The sequence below is a fragment of the Stegostoma tigrinum genome, chromosome 9 (assembly GCF_030684315.1).
Source record: "Stegostoma tigrinum isolate sSteTig4 chromosome 9, sSteTig4.hap1, whole genome shotgun sequence".
Classification (NCBI taxonomy): domain Eukaryota; kingdom Metazoa; phylum Chordata; class Chondrichthyes; order Orectolobiformes; family Stegostomatidae; genus Stegostoma; species Stegostoma tigrinum.
Genome location: NC_081362.1, coordinates 5,675,846 through 5,693,059, shown reverse-complemented (window position 1 = coordinate 5,693,059; position 17,214 = coordinate 5,675,846). Strand labels below are relative to the sequence as shown.

General features: G+C 43.3%; 1 protein-coding gene across 1 annotated transcript in view; it reads left to right on the top strand.

The window, feature by feature from the left end:
* The window catches only part of LOC125454646 (ADP-ribose glycohydrolase MACROD1-like), an 880,504-nt gene that overhangs the window by 272,918 nt on the left and 590,372 nt on the right, over window positions 1-17,214 (top strand). Inside the window, exon 6 of the mRNA XM_048535629.2 lies at window positions 974-1,090. Coding sequence (XP_048391586.1) covers window positions 974-1,090 — 117 coding nt within the window. The remainder of the gene's footprint in view (window positions 1-973; window positions 1,091-17,214) is intronic.

The window sequence follows — 17,214 nt, the reverse complement described above, 5'->3', positions numbered from 1 at the left end:
CAGCAATTTCTGTTTTTCTTGTTGTTGTATTTATTTGATTTGATTTATTATTGTCACATGTGCCTAGGTATGGTGAAAAGTTTTGTTTTGCATGCAATACAAGCTGATGATACCATACAAAGTGCATTAGGGTAATAGAACAGAGGGAGGAATACAAAGTTATAGCTGCAGAGAAGGTGCACGGAGAGTGAGGGTCAACATTAAATTAAAAATTTGAGAGGTCCAATCCAAAGTCTAATGACAGTGGGGAAGAAGCTTAAATTTATTCGTCCGTGTGTACAAATGTTTATATCTTCTGCCTGATGGAAAAGGGGCGAAGAGAATGTAACTGGGTGGGAGGGATCTTTGATTACGTTGGGTGCTTTCCCAAGGCAGCAGGAAGTACAGATGGAGTCAATGGATGCAAGGCTGGTTTGTGTGATGGACTGGCCTGTGTTCGCATTTCTCTGTAGTTTCTAGCAGTCTTGGGAAGGGCAGTTGCTAACCATGCTGTGATGCACCCAGATGCTGTAGTGATGTTGATGAATTTGCCTTTCCATTGGGTCAGCTTTCCAGTATAGGAGGTTGGAGTTATTTTATTCTGTTGACTCAGTTTTTTGTTTGTCACTCCAGGGATTTTGGCATCTTGCGAATCCCACTGGTTTTCATTGTTTAGCGATTGACAACTGTCCCAACAGTTATCTGGGCCCTAAGTCTCCCTAAACCTCCCATGCTGTCTCCCTTGCCTCCTTTTAGACACTCCCTAAAACCTATCTGCCAAGCCCAGCCTTAATTTCATTTTGTGACCCAGTGACCCGGTTTAATTTGGTTGTTCTGCTATGCAACGCCTTGGGGGCTTTACTAGTACAGTAGAGGCACAACATGAATGCAGGGTTGGTGTTGTTACTGTTTATTACCTGTGGAAATGTAAATGGTTGAGGCAAACAGCGCTACGCTTCAATTTCTGATGGCCTCTGCTGTGTTCTGCTTTCAGTCGATGGCTGCATCCACAGAGCCGCGGGGCCGAAGTTGTTGCTGGCGTGTCGCCAACTAAATGGGTGTAACACTGGAGATGCCAAGATTACACCAGGCTACGACCTTCCCGCAAAATGTGAGTACTCTTGTTTTATTTTGTTCAGCTGGGCGAAGCTTGGGCAAACGCGCCCATGTTCAGTATGCCATTTGGCCACGTCTGCAGCAAGGGCTCTGCTGCAAGGCTGGTGCCCTCTTTGGTTATTCCCAACGAGCTTGTCGGTAGATGCGTTTCCCGCGTGTGTGTAGAGGACGAGAGAATTATCCTGAGTGAACCCATCGCACCTCAGCGACTCTGAAAAAAAGTTTCAATTTTCAATCGGAGGAGTTGCAGTTCTGCAGCTGAGCGAAAGGATATAACTGCAGTGATGTTTATTTTGGTGCCAATCTCCTTCTGAGCGATTAACGTATATGGAAGAAGTTACTTTAAATGTGATAGATTTTGTGCAAAAAATCAATGGGTTTTGCTCTTTTTGTGTTAAAATCAAATGCTTGATCTTCCATGTTCCCTTCTGACAATCAGAGCCTGTTTCATGTACCAGTGGCTTAATGTGGTAATTAATGGCAATGCATGGTAGTTGTAAAGTAAGCTCTCAAAAGTGAAAGTAACTTCAGGTTAAGTATTTGACCTGGAGCACATGGCTAGTATCTAGTTACGTTTCAAGAACAAATCCTTCCAATTTTGCAATTATTTCACTCTGAAAAGGCTGATTACTAGTTGGATTGTTTGAGGGAAATTGCTACGTCTGCTGTATGGTGAATGTAGTCGATTCGCTCTAGAATTTGGTCCTGATGAAATGTGTAACCCCGAAACATTGACTTTGCTGCTCCTCTGATGCTGCCTGGCCTGCTGTGTTCCTCCAGTTCCACACTGTATTGAACCTGGAGCTCAGAACATTATTCGAAGTCTGTTGCTGCAAACCTGCTGTGTCCCAGCTTCGCTTGCGGTTGTCTTCTTTGAACATAATGTGAATGATTGATCAGAGTGAGCAGCAATCTTACATGGTGCAAATCTTACAGAAACTGGGTTAGTCACTATTGAGGAATGGCCTCTGCTTTTGGAGATTTCTGTTGTAACATAAGGGGCTCCGAGATCTTAAAGCATTTAGAAAGTAGTGAAATTGTCTAATAGCTGTCCGCCAGTCGGAGATCTTTCTCACATTTTAGAACTTCAGCAGAGAGTTTGAGCTGATGATCTTATTGTTAGAATTGAGTCAGCCAAGCCTGAGCACAGTGGCCATGTTGTTTTAGAAATAAAATTTTGGTGCTGTGTGGTCACATCCCGCTATACCACCTTTTCAAGCCCCTTAATTCTTTCTGCACCTCTGCGAGGTTGAAGGGATCAGGGCTGCCATGTCCTGTAAAAGTGAGCAATGAGTTGCTATGGCATTTGCTTTGAGTAGTGCGTGTCGGGGTGTGGTCAGCTGCTTAGTCCTTTTGTGTGCATTCTCAACACTTGCGCATGCTCTTTTGAACTCGATTGAATTGGCATGCGCATTACACACTTCACTGGAAGTGGTTTCCCTGCTCAAAGGGTCTGAGCTGCTGTTCAGGCATGGACACATTGACTGCTGGTTGAGGAAGTAGCTGTCGCATATGGATGTAGGAGATCTGTGCAGTGACAGGAAAGAGCAGGAGGAGCGTAGCATGGAAGTTGAATATATCATTCATACCTCTGCTACAACGCTAGAAATGATGTTCATGTATGCATCGGAAAATCAGTATTAAATTTAAAAGGATGTTCTCCAGCCCTACAATAGATCTCAGCACACATCTGATTCTGGTCTCTTGAGCACCCTTGGATTAAATTACTCTCATCATTGCCTGGGCCCTAAGCTCTGCATCTCCCTCGCTAAATCTCCCGGCCTCTTTACTCCGTTTCCTGTTTAAGACGCTCCATAAAATTTACAGCAAAAGTTGAACATCTTTTTGTCACATACCACCAGTTCTGGTGGTTTGGCACCAAATTTTTTATCGAAGACATGATTGCAAATTGCCTTGATAGTAATTTAGAATGTAATGGGTGCTAGATAAAAGTAGTTGTTTTAGTTTGTGATGAAATTGATCTTTGTAATTAGAGTATTTAATGAGAATTCATAGCCTAGTTAAATAAAATACTATCTAAGTCAGAATTTAACCACTAGCATCTTAGACTCCCTACAGTGTGGAAACAGGCCCTTTGGCCCAACAAGTCCACAGTGACTCTCAGAGCATCCCACCCATCCCCCATGACCCACCAAATCTACTCATCCCTGGATACTATGGGCAATTTAGCATTGCCAATCCACCTAGCCTGCACATCTTTGGACTGTGGGAGAAAACCGGAGCACCCAGAGGAAACAGACACAGGGAGAGTGTGCAGTCTCCACACAGACAGTCACCCGAGGATGGAATCGAACCCAGGCTCCTGGTGCTGTGAGGCAGCAGTGCTAACCATTGAGCATCTGTGGAGGAAAAAACAGAGCTAACGTTTCAACCCTTCCTGAGAACTGAGGACCCGAAACATTTACTCTGTTTTCTCCTTCACAGATGCTGCCAGACCTGCTGAGCTTTTCCAGCATCTTTGTTTTTGTTCCTGTTTTACAGCATCTGCAGTTCTTTTGGTTTTTATTTAGCATTTTACCGATGTTGTTTAAACTCTAATCTCAAAGAATTGAGTGTATTTCTTCCAAAGATCACCAAGAACAAGGCAGCAGAAAATCCTCAGGCCTTCTGACTCACTTCCACCACAACTTGAACATCAGCCCTTAGGATGTAACTTGGCTAAGGCCCAGGCACTTATGGTCCTGTCCTAAACTTAGCCCTCTGCCTGGTAGAGCACCCTTCAGTCCAAGTTTTCAAGGGTGTTGGTTTTGGCAGGAATTGGGAAATGGAATTTTGAAGTTGCTGCTTTCCTGAGCAAAGGAGTCCAGCAGAACCCAGTTGCATACCAGTCATCCAAATGCTCTGGTTGCCCTTGCTGGAACCCATGAGTTTCAAGCCTGCAAGCTGTTTCATGAAGTGAAATTGTAAAGGAGCTTGTTGCTTTGGGCTCTCAGTGGTGATGATAGTGTGCTTTCGCCAATCGTTGCCTTTAGATATTTTCAATCAATCTGTTCAGACATTCAAACATTATGATATACCTCTATAGCAGGTGGGACTTGAACCCAACTCTTCTGTACCGGAGATAGAACACTGACACTGCACCACAAGTTAAAGGGCCCTTCTCATTTTCATTGGACTGTGGGCGATTCTGAACAAGAGGCATTTGTCTTACATATCAAGAGATTGTTGCAGGATAGCAACAGGCTCAAATTGCATTGCCAGTTTGGCATGATTATTTGAGGTTATCGGGGGCAGGTATGTCACTCGTGAACGCATTGGGATTTTGTGCTAGATTCTCACCCAAAAACTGTAAGGTAGAACCACATTGGGTAGGACCTAATTCAACTTCAATTCCAACATTTTCAGAGCTGTTACCTTATACAATAGCACGATCCAACATCCTCCCCCTGAACTGGCACTGAACGTTTCTAATGGCTTTATGAATACTCTGGATGTAACTATATTACTGCAGATAGCCATCACGAAGTGGAAATGATTTGATTTTATTCTCAAGTGTACATAAGTATAAACATACAGGAGTACAGTGTAAATTATATAAAGTCACCGACATCTTTGATACAAGTACCTTAAAAACAAGTTAGAAAGAAAGAACAAAGTTAAAAGTTAAACACTGCAGTAATTACAGTAAAACATGTGAAATAAGGTTAAAAGTTAAACGTTGCAGACCTTTTTAGTTTTAAGTAGAAAATAAATAAATAAAGCTGATCGAGGCACATGAAACAGTGGATCTCGTAGTGCATTGAGATTGCATTGTGTATTTTGCCCACTGAAGGCTGCAAAATACACACACACTTCAGTAAGGCATTTGATAAGGTTCCCCATGGTAGGCTCATTCAGAAGGTCAGGAGGAATGGGATACAGGGGAACTTAGCTGCTTGGATACAGAATTGGCTGGCCAACAGAAGACAGCGAGTGGTAGTAGAAGGAAAATATTCTGCCTGGAAGTCAGTGGTGAGTGGGGTTCCACAGGGCTCTGTCCTTGGGCCTCTACTGTTTGTAATTTTTATTAATGACTTGGATGAGGGGATTGAAGGATGGGTCAGCAAGTTTGCAGACGACACAAAGGTCGGAGGTGTCGTTGACAGTGTAGAGGGCTGTTGTAGGCTGCAGCGGGACATTGACAGGATGCAGAGATGGGCTGAGAGGTGGCAGATGGAGTTCAACCTGGATAAATGCGAGGTGATGCATTTTGGAAGGTCAAATTTGAAAGCTGAGTACAGGATTAAGGATAGGATTCTTGGCAGCGTGGAGGAACAGAGGGATCGTGGTGTGCAGTTACATAGATCCCTTAAAATGGCCACCCAATTGGACAGGGTTGTTAACAAAGCATATGGTGTTTTGGCTTTCATTAACAGGGGGATTGAGTTTAAGAGTCGTGAGATCTTGTTGCAGCTCTATAAAACTTTGGTTAGACCGCACTTGGAATACTGCGTCCAGTTCTGGGCGCCCTATTATAGGAAAGATGTGGATGCTTTGGAGAGGGTTCAGAGGAGGTTTACCAGGATGCTGCCTGGACTGGAGGGCTTATCTTATGAAGAGAGGTTGACTGAGCTCGGTCTCTTTTCATTGGAGAAAAGGAGGAGGAGAGGGGACCTAATTGAGGTATACAAGATAATAAGAGGCATAGATTGAGTTGATAGCCAGAGACTATTTCCCAGGGCGGAAATGGCTAGCACGAGGGGTCATAGTTTTAAGCTGGTTGGTGGAAAGTATAGAGGGGATGTCAGAGGCAGGTTCTTTACGCAGAGAGTTGTGAGAGCATGGAATGCGTTGCCAGCAGCAGTTGTGGAAGCAAGGTGATTGGGGTCATTTAAGAGACTGCTGGACATGTATATGGTCACAGAAATTTGAGGGTGCATACATGAGGATCAATGGTCGGCACAACATTGTGGGCTGAAGGGCCTGTTCTGTGCTGTACTGTTCTATGTTCTATGTTCTATGTTCTATATCCCAGCAGGTGAAACCTGTGGGCTGAGATAATAAAAAGTTTGTGCCATTCTAACTCTCAATCTCCCTGGCCAGACATACAACTATTTCTTTCCCAAGAACTTACACAGATCCCTCAATATTGAAGCTAGATGTCCTGGCTGCTGTATTTTGACGTGCAGATTTTTGAGGGGACTCTGTTTCACGAATTCTGGCATAGAACGGCACCTTACTTAAGCATTTTTTTGAAAGCGGTGATGCTTATTCTGGCACCTAACATTGTTTCAGCAGCAGGTTTTTATTCATTTGCACTACCCAAAAAAAGGAAGGCCCTGACTGTAATGTATCTTCTATCCTGAAGTGATTAACCTGTGCTGTGCAAATAGATGAATGCAGCACAACATGAAAGATCTTGTCATGTTGAATGGGAAAGGATAGGTTTACCGGCGCCTCCTGTTTGTGTGGTCTTTCTGTTCTTCTGCGTCTCTCATGTACATTTGCAGAAAAGCAGCTCCAACCACATTCGTCTTCAAACACGGCCTAAGTCACCTGCTACTTTCAACACTTTGACATTAACATGACCCCCACCACCATCGAAAGCTATGACCCAATGTTCTATTGTTGAAGCCTGAAGTTTTATTCCCACCAACAGAAACACTAAGTATCCCAAGCCGAGCAGCGCCAGCAGAGGACAGAAGACCCGCAAGTCAAGCCTTAAGACCCGTCTTCCTTCCCTGGCGATGGATGTTTGCTCAATGATCTCTGTGACTCTGACCATCTTTTTACCTCAAGCAACTAAAGAAGGAGGAGGCCATTCACTCCGTCTTGTCTGTACTTGCATTTAGACTGAGGAGTTGTGCTTGCTCTGAGATACATCTGCTTTCCTGCGTGCACACCTCACCTACTAATTAGTCAGTACTTTAGAGACATTTAAGTGACTCTTGGATAGGCCCATGGATGATAGTATCATGTAAGGAATGCAGGGTAGTTTGATCTTAGAAGGAAAATAGGTCTGCACAACATTGTGGACCAAAGGGCCTGTACTGTGCTGCACTGTTCTATGTTCTAATCCCACGACCCTTTGATCCGTACTGTCCATATTGAGTTTATTGTCCTTTGCAACCTGCTAAACTTACAGAATTAACTTTTACCAACTTTTCAGCTCGGGTGTTCCAGGTCCTGGCGATTCTGAGTGGGGTGGGGTAGTGATGGTGGAAGTAGAATCCTCTCATCTGTCCTCCAGGTTTGTTATCGGTTTTAAATCTGCAACTTCTTGTTGTTGACTTCTGTGCGCAGGAAAACAAAACAAAGTTGACCCTCCCCATGCAGTACCGAGGGCGTGTTGCACTGTTGTTGGTGCCTAGCCTTCAGACTGGATATTGAACCTGTCTCCTCGCTCAGGTCGATTGAAATATTCCAGGGAATTACTTTGTTGAAGAACAGCAGGGAAGTTGTGATGATGAGGTGTGGAGCTGGATGAACACAGCAGGCCAAGCAGCATCAGAGGAGCAGGGAGGCTGACGTTTCGAGCCTAGACCCTTCTTCAGAAATGCCCCTCTCGTCCTCCTGCTCCTCTGACACTGCTTGGCCTGCTGTGTTCATCCAGCTCTACATCTTGTTATCTCAGATTCTCCAGCATCTGCAGTTCCTACTATCTCTGAAGCAGGGAAGTTGCCTTCAGTTTCTTGGGCGCAATGTATTCCTCAATAAACATGACTAATGATCTAGATATTATCTCTTAATGCTGTTTGTGGAATCTTACAGTGCACAAATTGGCTGCTGTGAATATGTTTCAGAATTATTTAATTTGCTGTGAGCTGCTTTAGAAATTGTGCTAGTCATGATAGGTGCTGTCAGAATGCAAGTTAGTGTTTGTTTTTAGGTCTTATTGGCACCTCTCATTCCTACATGTCGCCCCTCACGAAAACAGCTATTGAGTTTGTGGCACATTGGTAGCGTCCTTACTTATGAGCCAGGAGGCTGAGATTCAGATCCCACTTGCTCCAGAGGTGGTTAAGAATATCTCTGCTTAGAAAATATCAAGTGCCTTGCTAACTTCTAACGGCTGCTTCCGTTTCCCAAACCCACCTAGGATTGAATGGGTCCTGTTATGTTTGCCTTAATAGATTTTTCTTTCTGTACTTTCTGGATGCAATAAATCTTTTGTCTCCTGCTCAAATGACAGTTTTATACAATCACTTCCTTCTCTTACAGCAATGTGCCAGACTGCCGCAGCTCAGTGTGTGGGGGATGGGAAGAGTGTGGACCTCTCTGAACCATCTGCCTGAAACCTTTCGAATATTGTTTTAAGTCGATTAACAGCATGTACCAATCATGCAAAATAATTTGGAGAATTGTGGAAAAATATACAAGCGCAGTGAAGTGATGGGGAATTGCAATTATATTTAACTTGCCTGGTTATCTCCTTTAATTATATAATGTTTTAATCATCGTGAGTAGAGGAGGCTGATGAGGAATTTTTTTGAATAAGCCGAAATGAGGCTGGCGTGTTTGTGCATATCAGTTATGGCAGAGAAATGTGATATTTATTTATCTTTCTGCATTCTATGAGAGACTATGTGCATCTCAGAAAGGTAGCTATTTGGCTGTATTTTGGGATGCCTGGCTGTTGTGATGGGCGCTGTACAAATGCAAATCTGCCCTTTTTAAAGTCAGGTAATATAGTACCAGCGAAACACTTGCCCCCATCAGTGACATGAGTGACGTCTCTGTCGAGTTAAAAGTTGAATTTTTTTGGTGAAGTTAAGTGGCAGCGTTACCCCTGCATTCCCTTGCTGCCGGCCTCTAATTGTTTTTTTTTCATTTTTATTCATTCACGGGATCTGGGCATCATTGACCATTTATTGCCCATCCCTAATTGCCCAGTTGGAATTAAGAGTCAATCACTTTTCTGTCGGTTTGGAGTCAGACCAGGTAAGGATGGCCTCGCGGTATTATTGGTGGACTGTTAGACCGGAGACCCAGACAACATCCTGGAGACATGGGTTCGAATCCTGTCACAGCAGATAGTGGAATTTGAATTCAACAAATGTCTGGAATTAAGAACCTAATCATGAATCCATGAAGAAACCATCTATTTCATTAACGTCCTTTAGGGAAGGAAACTGCTGTCCTTACCTGGTCTGGCCTACATGTGACTCCAGACCCACAGCAATGTGGTTGACTCTTAACTGCCGTCTGGGCAATTAGGGATGGATGATAAATGCTGGCCTAGCCAGCAACGGCCTCATGCTGTTAAAGAATAAAGAAAGGGCAAAAAAAGCACATTAGTGACCCAGCGATAACAAGGTGTGGAGCTGGATGATCACTGCAGGCCAAGCAGCATCAGAGGAGCAGGAAAGCTGATGTTTCGGGCCTAGACCCTTCTTCAGAATTGCTCCTCTGATGCTGCTTGGCCTGCTGCCTTCGTCCAGCTATACACTTTGTTATCCCAGATTCTCCAGCATCGGCAGTTCCTACTATCTCTGAAACATTAGTGACTCAGATGGATTTTTCTGACAATGGCTTCATGGTCATATTTAGACTCAAATTCCAGGTTTCTTTTTATTTAATTCAAATTCTACCAGCTACCATGGTGGGATTTGAACCCAGATTCCCCAAACGTTACCAGGAATGGTACCACTGGGCCCTCCTCCTGCCTTTCTTGAAGAGAGAAACATTGCACAGCTGTGTGGAAAGTACTCGGAAGTTGTCTCATCCCATTGCCAACCTCGTAACTCCTCAGCCATGTTCACCTACCAGATAATCTCTGATGGAGGTATCAACAGAGTGGGAGGGAAGAAGATCCAGTTGTTGTGGCCCACATAAGTACCAACAACATAGGTAGCGTTGGGAAAGTTTCCATTGAGAGATTACAAGTAGTTTGGGGCTAAAATTAGAAAGCAGAACCACACAGGTGACATTATCAGGATTACAGCCTGTTCTGTGTGTACGTTGGCTTAGGGTGAATCAGATTGGAGGGGTCACTGCATGCCTCAGAGATTGGTGTGGAAAAAATGGGTTCCAGTTCACGGGAACAAAACAGGACCAGCTGGAGAAACTGGACAGTTCTGGCAGTGTTTGTGGAGAGAAAGCAGAGTCAATGTGTCAAGTTCAGTGGCCCTTTGTCAGTTCTGATCTCCTTATTTGCAGAAGGTAGCAGTGCAGAGGAGCCTCACTAGGCTGATTCCAGGGATGATATGGCACAAGGGCCAGTTGAATAGTTTGTACTTGCTGAAGTTCAGAAGAATGGGGGTGCTGGGGATCCGACTGATGTATATAAAATGCTAAAGGAGATTGATAAGGTGGATATTGAACAGATGCTCCCCCTTGTGGGACGGTCTTGAAGGAGAAGTCACAGATACAGAGTGAGAGCAGGCAGGTTCAAATCTGAGATGAGGAGAAATTACTTCTCTCAGAGGATTGTGAATCTGTAGAACTCACTGCCTCAGAACACAGTGGAGGCAGAATCAATCAACAGATTCAAGAAAGAAATAGATAGGTTTCTGATGAAAAGTGAGTTAAAGAGCTGTGGGGAGCAGGTGGGAGAGTGAAGTTAAGACCAGAAATATTGCTTGGACACTATTTCAAGTACTTACTTCATCAAGCTACAAAAGCATAAAAGGATTTTGGCCTTCAAAAAGCCATGACACCTCTGCCAAAAATATATTGGTCCATTTTGAGATACAGCAAAGTTAAACTCAGGAATTCGCTCACCTTGCACGTTCTGACAGGAAGAGGATCCATCATGATCAGCCAGGATCATGTTAAATGGCAGAATGGGCTCAATGGGCCGAATTGCCTACTCCTGCTCCTAATTCCTGTATTCCTCTGACTGTTTCAGGCTGGAAAGACATAACTAGTGGAGTGTGCCACAAGTATTAATCCTAGGGCCTCAGTTACTAACCATCTACATTAATGACTTGGAAGAAGGGACAAAGTGTAATGTATCCAAATTTGCTGACGGTACAAAAACAGGTGAGAGAGCCTGTGGCTATGAGGACATAAGGAATCTGCAAGAGGATATAAGAAGATTGAGTGAGTGAGCAAAATGCCTATAAGATGGAGTTTGATGTTGGAAAATGTGAAGTTACAAACTTTGGTTAGAAGAATCAAAAGACAGACAATCATTTAAATGCAAAGAGATTCCACAACAGTGCAGCGCAGAGAGATTTGCGTGGTCTTGTGCATGAAACCTAGGAGGTTAGCATGCAGGTGTAGCATGTAATTAAGAAGGGAATTGGAACTTTGTCCTTTACAGCTATTGGATCAGCGTTTAAAATTAGGAATGTCTTGATATAACTGGACAGTGTGCTGGTGAGGCCACATCTGCAGTAATGTGTTCGGTTCTAGTCCCTAAATTTAATAAAAGGATATTTTGGCATGGAAGGCAGTTCAAAAGAGATTCACTAGACTGATTCCTGGGATAAAGGGGTAAACTTATCAAAAATGGCTGAACAGATCTTTAATTCACCAGAATTTAGAAGAAAGAGGGGTGATCTTACTGAAACATAGAGGATTTCTGGGGACTTGATGGGGTAGATAATGAGCTATTTCCACTGGTGGGGCAACCTCAAACAAGGTAACATAGTTACAGAATATCAGGACACTCATTTAAAACTGAATTGGAATTTCTTCTCTCAGAGGGTAGTGAGTGTTTGGAGTTCTTTACCCCAGAGAATTGTGGAGGTTGGATCACTGTAAGTATTAAAAGAGAAGGAAGATAGATTTTTGAAATGTTGAGGATAAGGGGTTGGCACAAAAGAAGAGTTGAGACTTGGGATAGGACAACCACATCGTTATAGAATTGTGGGTCAGGCTTGAGGGGCTGACTGGCCTACTCCTGCTGCAATGTCCGACGTTGTTATTTCCCCACTAGATAGCTTTGATGGGTCCGCTTCCTGTCAGATCATGCAAGGTGGGTGAATTCTTGGGTTTAACTTTGCTGTATCTCAAAATGGACCAATGTATTTTTGGCAGAGGTGTCATGACTTTTTGAAGACCAAAACCCTTTTATCTTTTTGTAGCTTGATGAAGTAAGTAGTTGAAATGGTATCCAAGCAATATTTCTGCCCAAGACGGTGAAATTGTTTAAAATAAAAAGGTTTGATTTAAGCTGTGTAGACTCAGTTGATAGAGTGATGTGAATTAACTTGGGTAAAATTGACTTTTTCATTGGTGTTATGTGAAAGCGTTTTATAGTAGAAATGTGAATTGTTTTCTGGAAACTAAAACTTGAATCCCAAGATTGTGATCTTGAGATGGTAACAAAATAATTATTGGATTTTTTTCTCATTACATTTCAACACAAGTTTTAATTTGAGAACTTTCTTAGTTGACAATTCCGATTGTAGTTATTCTTCAGAAATTGAATTCTCTTAGAACTGGAGACTGGAATGAGTCTGAAACTCGGCTGTGTGATAATTAACATGCCATATTTTTGTTTCATGCCAGACGTGGTGAGTGTTTATAGGGTGACCTTTGCTCTGATAAACTTTTGAGGTTGAGGGTCATTTGGCTGGAAGGCTAGTTTGCGATGTAGAGTGATACCAACAGCATAGGTTCAATTCCCACGCTGGTTTAGAGCACTCATGTCATCTACAAAGCCAACACACCTTAAATTAAACCTTTTTAGTTTAAAAAGTTTCATCTTCCTGGGCAGAAATATTACTTGGATGCAATTGAATGGTATGCTTTCTTAACCTCGCCTGACTTGTGGTGACCCCCAGGTTAAACTCATCATCAGTCATCCTTCTCTCTACAATGAGAAAACAGCCTATGATCCTCTGGGACCATGGTAACTTAGACTCTTACTAACCTTTTGCTGGGTTGGTAGCATCAGGATTTGATTCCAGGCGGTGATTAGATCGGCCCTGAGTACAGCCTGATCAGTCATGAATGGTATAGTAGACTTGAAAGACCGAACGGCCTACTTCTGCTTGCTCCTGTGCTCGATTGTGAATTTGTAAAACCTTCTCCCAACCTGTCCAAAAAGTTCCTTTTTTTTTAAATGGGAATTTTTTGGTGAGTTTTAAGTGGCATGTTCCATGTAAGTAGAAAGGAAAACAAACAGAAAGAAGCATCATCGATTAAGATCTCTGAAGGCCGAAGTTCACTTGAAGAAAAAGGTGCTGCTGGTCCAGTTGGGGAGGTGATGGCCTAGTGGTATTATCACTGGGCTGTTAATCCAGAGACCTGGGTAATGTTCTGGGGAATCAGGTTTGAATCCTGCCGTGGCTGATGCTGGACATTGAATTCAGTAAAATTCTGGAACTTAGAGTCTGATAATGATGACTTGAAAAATCAAACTGTTTCACTAATGCCCCCTCAGGAGGGAAATTGCCATCCTTACCTGGTCTGGGCATACATGTGACTCCAGACCCACATCAATGTGGTTGACTCTTAATTGCCCTCTGGACAATTCAGGATGGACAATAAATGCTGGCTTAGCCAGCGATGCCCTTGTCCCCTGAATGAACAAATCAAAATGTTCATAACTTTTCATGTCTTTGCTGGAAAGCCAAGTGAGCGTTTTGAAGTGTGGTCCCCAGTTAATCCATTCTGACTGACCAAGATCTGGTGCATAGGTATGGCCTTTCAAATAAGGAAGTGATCCAGTTTTGAATGAAGTAACGATACAGGTAAAGACATTTCTGAGTTATGGATTCGTAAAGTGATATTTTAAGTTAAATTCAAGATAATAAAATGTGAGGCTGGATGAACACAGCAGGCCCAGTAGCATCTCAGGAGCACAAAAGCTGACGTTTCGGGCCTAGACCCTTCATCAGAGAGGGGGATGGGGAGAGGGAACTGGAATAAATAGGGAGAGAGGGGGAGGCGGACCGAAGATGGAGAGAAAAGAAGATAGGCGGAGAGGGGAGTATAGGTGGGGAGGTAGGGAGGGGATAGGTCAGTCCAGGGAAGACAGACAGGTCAAAGAGGTGGGATGAGGTTAGTAGGTAGATGGGGGTGCGGCTTGGGGTCGGAGGAAGGGATGGGTGAGAGGAAGAACAGGTTAGGGAGGCAGAGACAGGTTGGACTGGTTTTGGGATTCAGTGGGTGGAGGGGAAGAGCTGGGCTGGTTGTGTGGTGCAGTGGGGGGAGAGGACGAACTGGGCTGGTTTTGGGATGCAGTGGGTGGAGGGGAAGAGCTGGGCTGGTTGTGCGGTGCCAGCCCAGCTCTTCCCCTCCACCCACTGCATCCTAAAAGCAGTCCAACCTGTCTCTGCCTCCCTAACCTGTTCTTCCTCTCACCCATCCCTTCCTCCCACCTCAAGCCGCACCTCCATCTCCGACCTACTAACCTCATCCCACCTCCTTGACCTGTCCGTCTTCCCTGGACTGACCTATCCCCTCCCTACCTCCCCACCTATACTCCCCTCACCACCTATCTTCTTTTCTCTCCATCTTCGGTCCGCCTCCCCCTCTCTCCCTATTTATTCCAGAACCCTCACCCCATCTCCCTCTCTGATGAAGGGTCTGGGCCCGAAACGTCAGCTTTTGTACTCCTGAGATGCTGCTGGGCCTGCTGTGTTCATCCAGCCTCACATTTTATTATCTTGGATTCTCCAGCATCTGCAGTTCCCATTATCACTGATACAATTTTAAGTTAAATTCGCCTGTTTTGGGCACAATTCTTCATTTGTGAGACAAAACTGTCCTGTTTTCAACATCTGAGGAGAGTTGTGGAAGAGATACAAAGTTCTAAAGAGTAATACTGGATTGGAAATGTTAATTATTTCTCTATCTAAACTTGCTTCCAAACCTGCTGAAATTCTCTAGCATTCTCTGTGCTTGTACCGTATTAATCTTTGACTATAATTTGTCGGGCAGGAATCTCGCATGATTTTTTAATAAAAAATTATAAATTAGATTCAATCTTAAAGCAAAATCCTCAGTTTAAGTCTTCTTCCTTTTGTTGACTGGTGAATCAGTGTTCATTATGAAGCCTTTTAGTTAGAAATAGAAGAATTCAGCTTTAAGGTGTTAGCTCATTTTTTTTTCTTTTTACATTGGAAGATATTTTGATTGGTTGCCATGTGTAATGAAATAGCTTCAGATTAAACGGGATTTAATTGTTTGCAAGGGTTTTCCAACTCACTGCAAATGGTTAGTGCAAGGTGACTTGAGTGTTGATCTGTACATAATGCCACCCATTAATCAACAGCAGTTCATGCTTGAGAATTATACAGGGATTGAGAAAGGTTTACTTCCCACATTCATTATTGCTGGGGTAATGAGGTAGTGTACCTACCTGAGTGAAACAGCTTTCTGCTGACTGCAGTCTTCCAAGTGGGATCCATAAATCAGAAATTGCTGGTTGTGTTCACCAGGTGAAGAACATATTTTGACATTGGAGCAAACAGCAGGGAAGTAAATTCACATTTAAAAAAATTAGCTACAAGACACTTCCCCCACACCATTGCAATTTCAATTAAAACTGAAGCAACTGCTTGGTTTTGTTTGAAGCATCTCTCATTCAAATATCCTGCTGCTCGGTCTGTCAGTTTATCTACTTCAATGAAACCGTATATTCGGCAAGCACCTTTTAAATTTGCAACGTACGCGATTTTTTTTATCACAGCTTGGATTTTGAATTGGTTGTTTGCTCTAAATGCAAACCATGTACAGTTTAATGAAGACGCATAACATTTCTTGTTAGCCAACATTTCCATCTTGAAAATTGTCAACGTCTCAAACCATGATCCTTGAGTTCCTTTCACAAGCAACGAACGGTATTATTCATATATTTAACTAAATATCAATTTTCCTGCATGATTTTCTCACATATTGGGGGCTGGAGGCTTGTGGGGAGCAGAAACAATGGATTGCACCAGTTGGAACTGAGAACCTTACTCCACAGCCTAAGAATTAGAGGTAAGCCATTCTGGACTGAGACGAGGAAGAATTTCTTCTCTGAGAGTTGTGAGCCTGTGGAATTCTCTCCCATAGGACGTTGTTGGGGACAATTTGAACTGGAAATGGCGTTGTGGCTAAAGGGATCAAGAGGTATGGAGAGAAAACAGGAGTAGGATACTGAAATTGTATAATCTGCCATGACCATATTACAGAGGTGTAGGCTCGAAGGGCTGAATGGCCTACCCCGAGCCTATTTTCTATGTTTCATGTAATATGAACATTTTGGTTCCTACTTTCCATGACCAACCATATTTTAAACATTTGTTTATTAGATATGCACTTTGCTGGCTAGGCTGATATTTATTGCCATCCCTACTTGTCCCTGATAAGGTGGCGGTGAGCTGCCTTCTTGAACTGCTGCAGTCCTTGTGGTGGAGAAGCCCCTACCATGTCATTAGAAAGGGAATACCAGGTTTTTGATCCAGTAACAGTGAGGGAACGGGATGATATATTTCCACTTCTGGATGGGAAATGCCTCGAAGAGGAACTTGCAGGGGGTGGTGTTCCCATCTGTCTGCTGCCCTTGTCCTTCTCGATAAGAGTGGACATGGATTTGGAAGGTGCTATCTAAGGAGGCTTAGTGAGTTACTGCAGGGCATCTTGTCGATGGCACACCGTGCTGCTACCTACTGTGTGTAGGTGATGAAATAATTCACAGTAAAATAACGCTGAAGAGAGTGAAAAGGAGATTTACTAGGATAGTACCAAGAATGACAAATTTTAGATACAAGGAAGATTAGAGAAATTGGGCTTATTTTCCATGGACCAGCAAAGATTAAGAGATGACTTTATTGAGGAGGTCAAAACTATGAGCAATTCTGACAAGATAAAGCAGGATATTCTGTTTCCACTAGCTGGTATGTCAGTAACTAGATTTCAACATTGTCAGCAAGAGAAGAGCTAAGAGTGAGATGAGGAGAAATTTCTTTACTCAGAGAGTTGGTAGGGTTTGGAGTGCACTGCCTGGGAGTGTGGTGGAGACGGATTCCATGGGAGATTTCAAAAGAGAGCTGGATATACGTTTGCAAATACTGAATTTAAAGGGCTACAGAGATGGGGCTGGAGAGTGAGACTAATTGTGAAGCTCTTTCAGGGGCTGGTACAGGTACATTGGGTCAAATAGCCTCTGTCTGGACTGTAAAATTCTACCATAGTGAACAAGTTTGACCAATATACATTGAAGTTAAGAAGAATGAGGCATCCTATTGAACTGTATAAGACTCTGAAGGGATTTCATGAGGTTGGTGGTAGGAA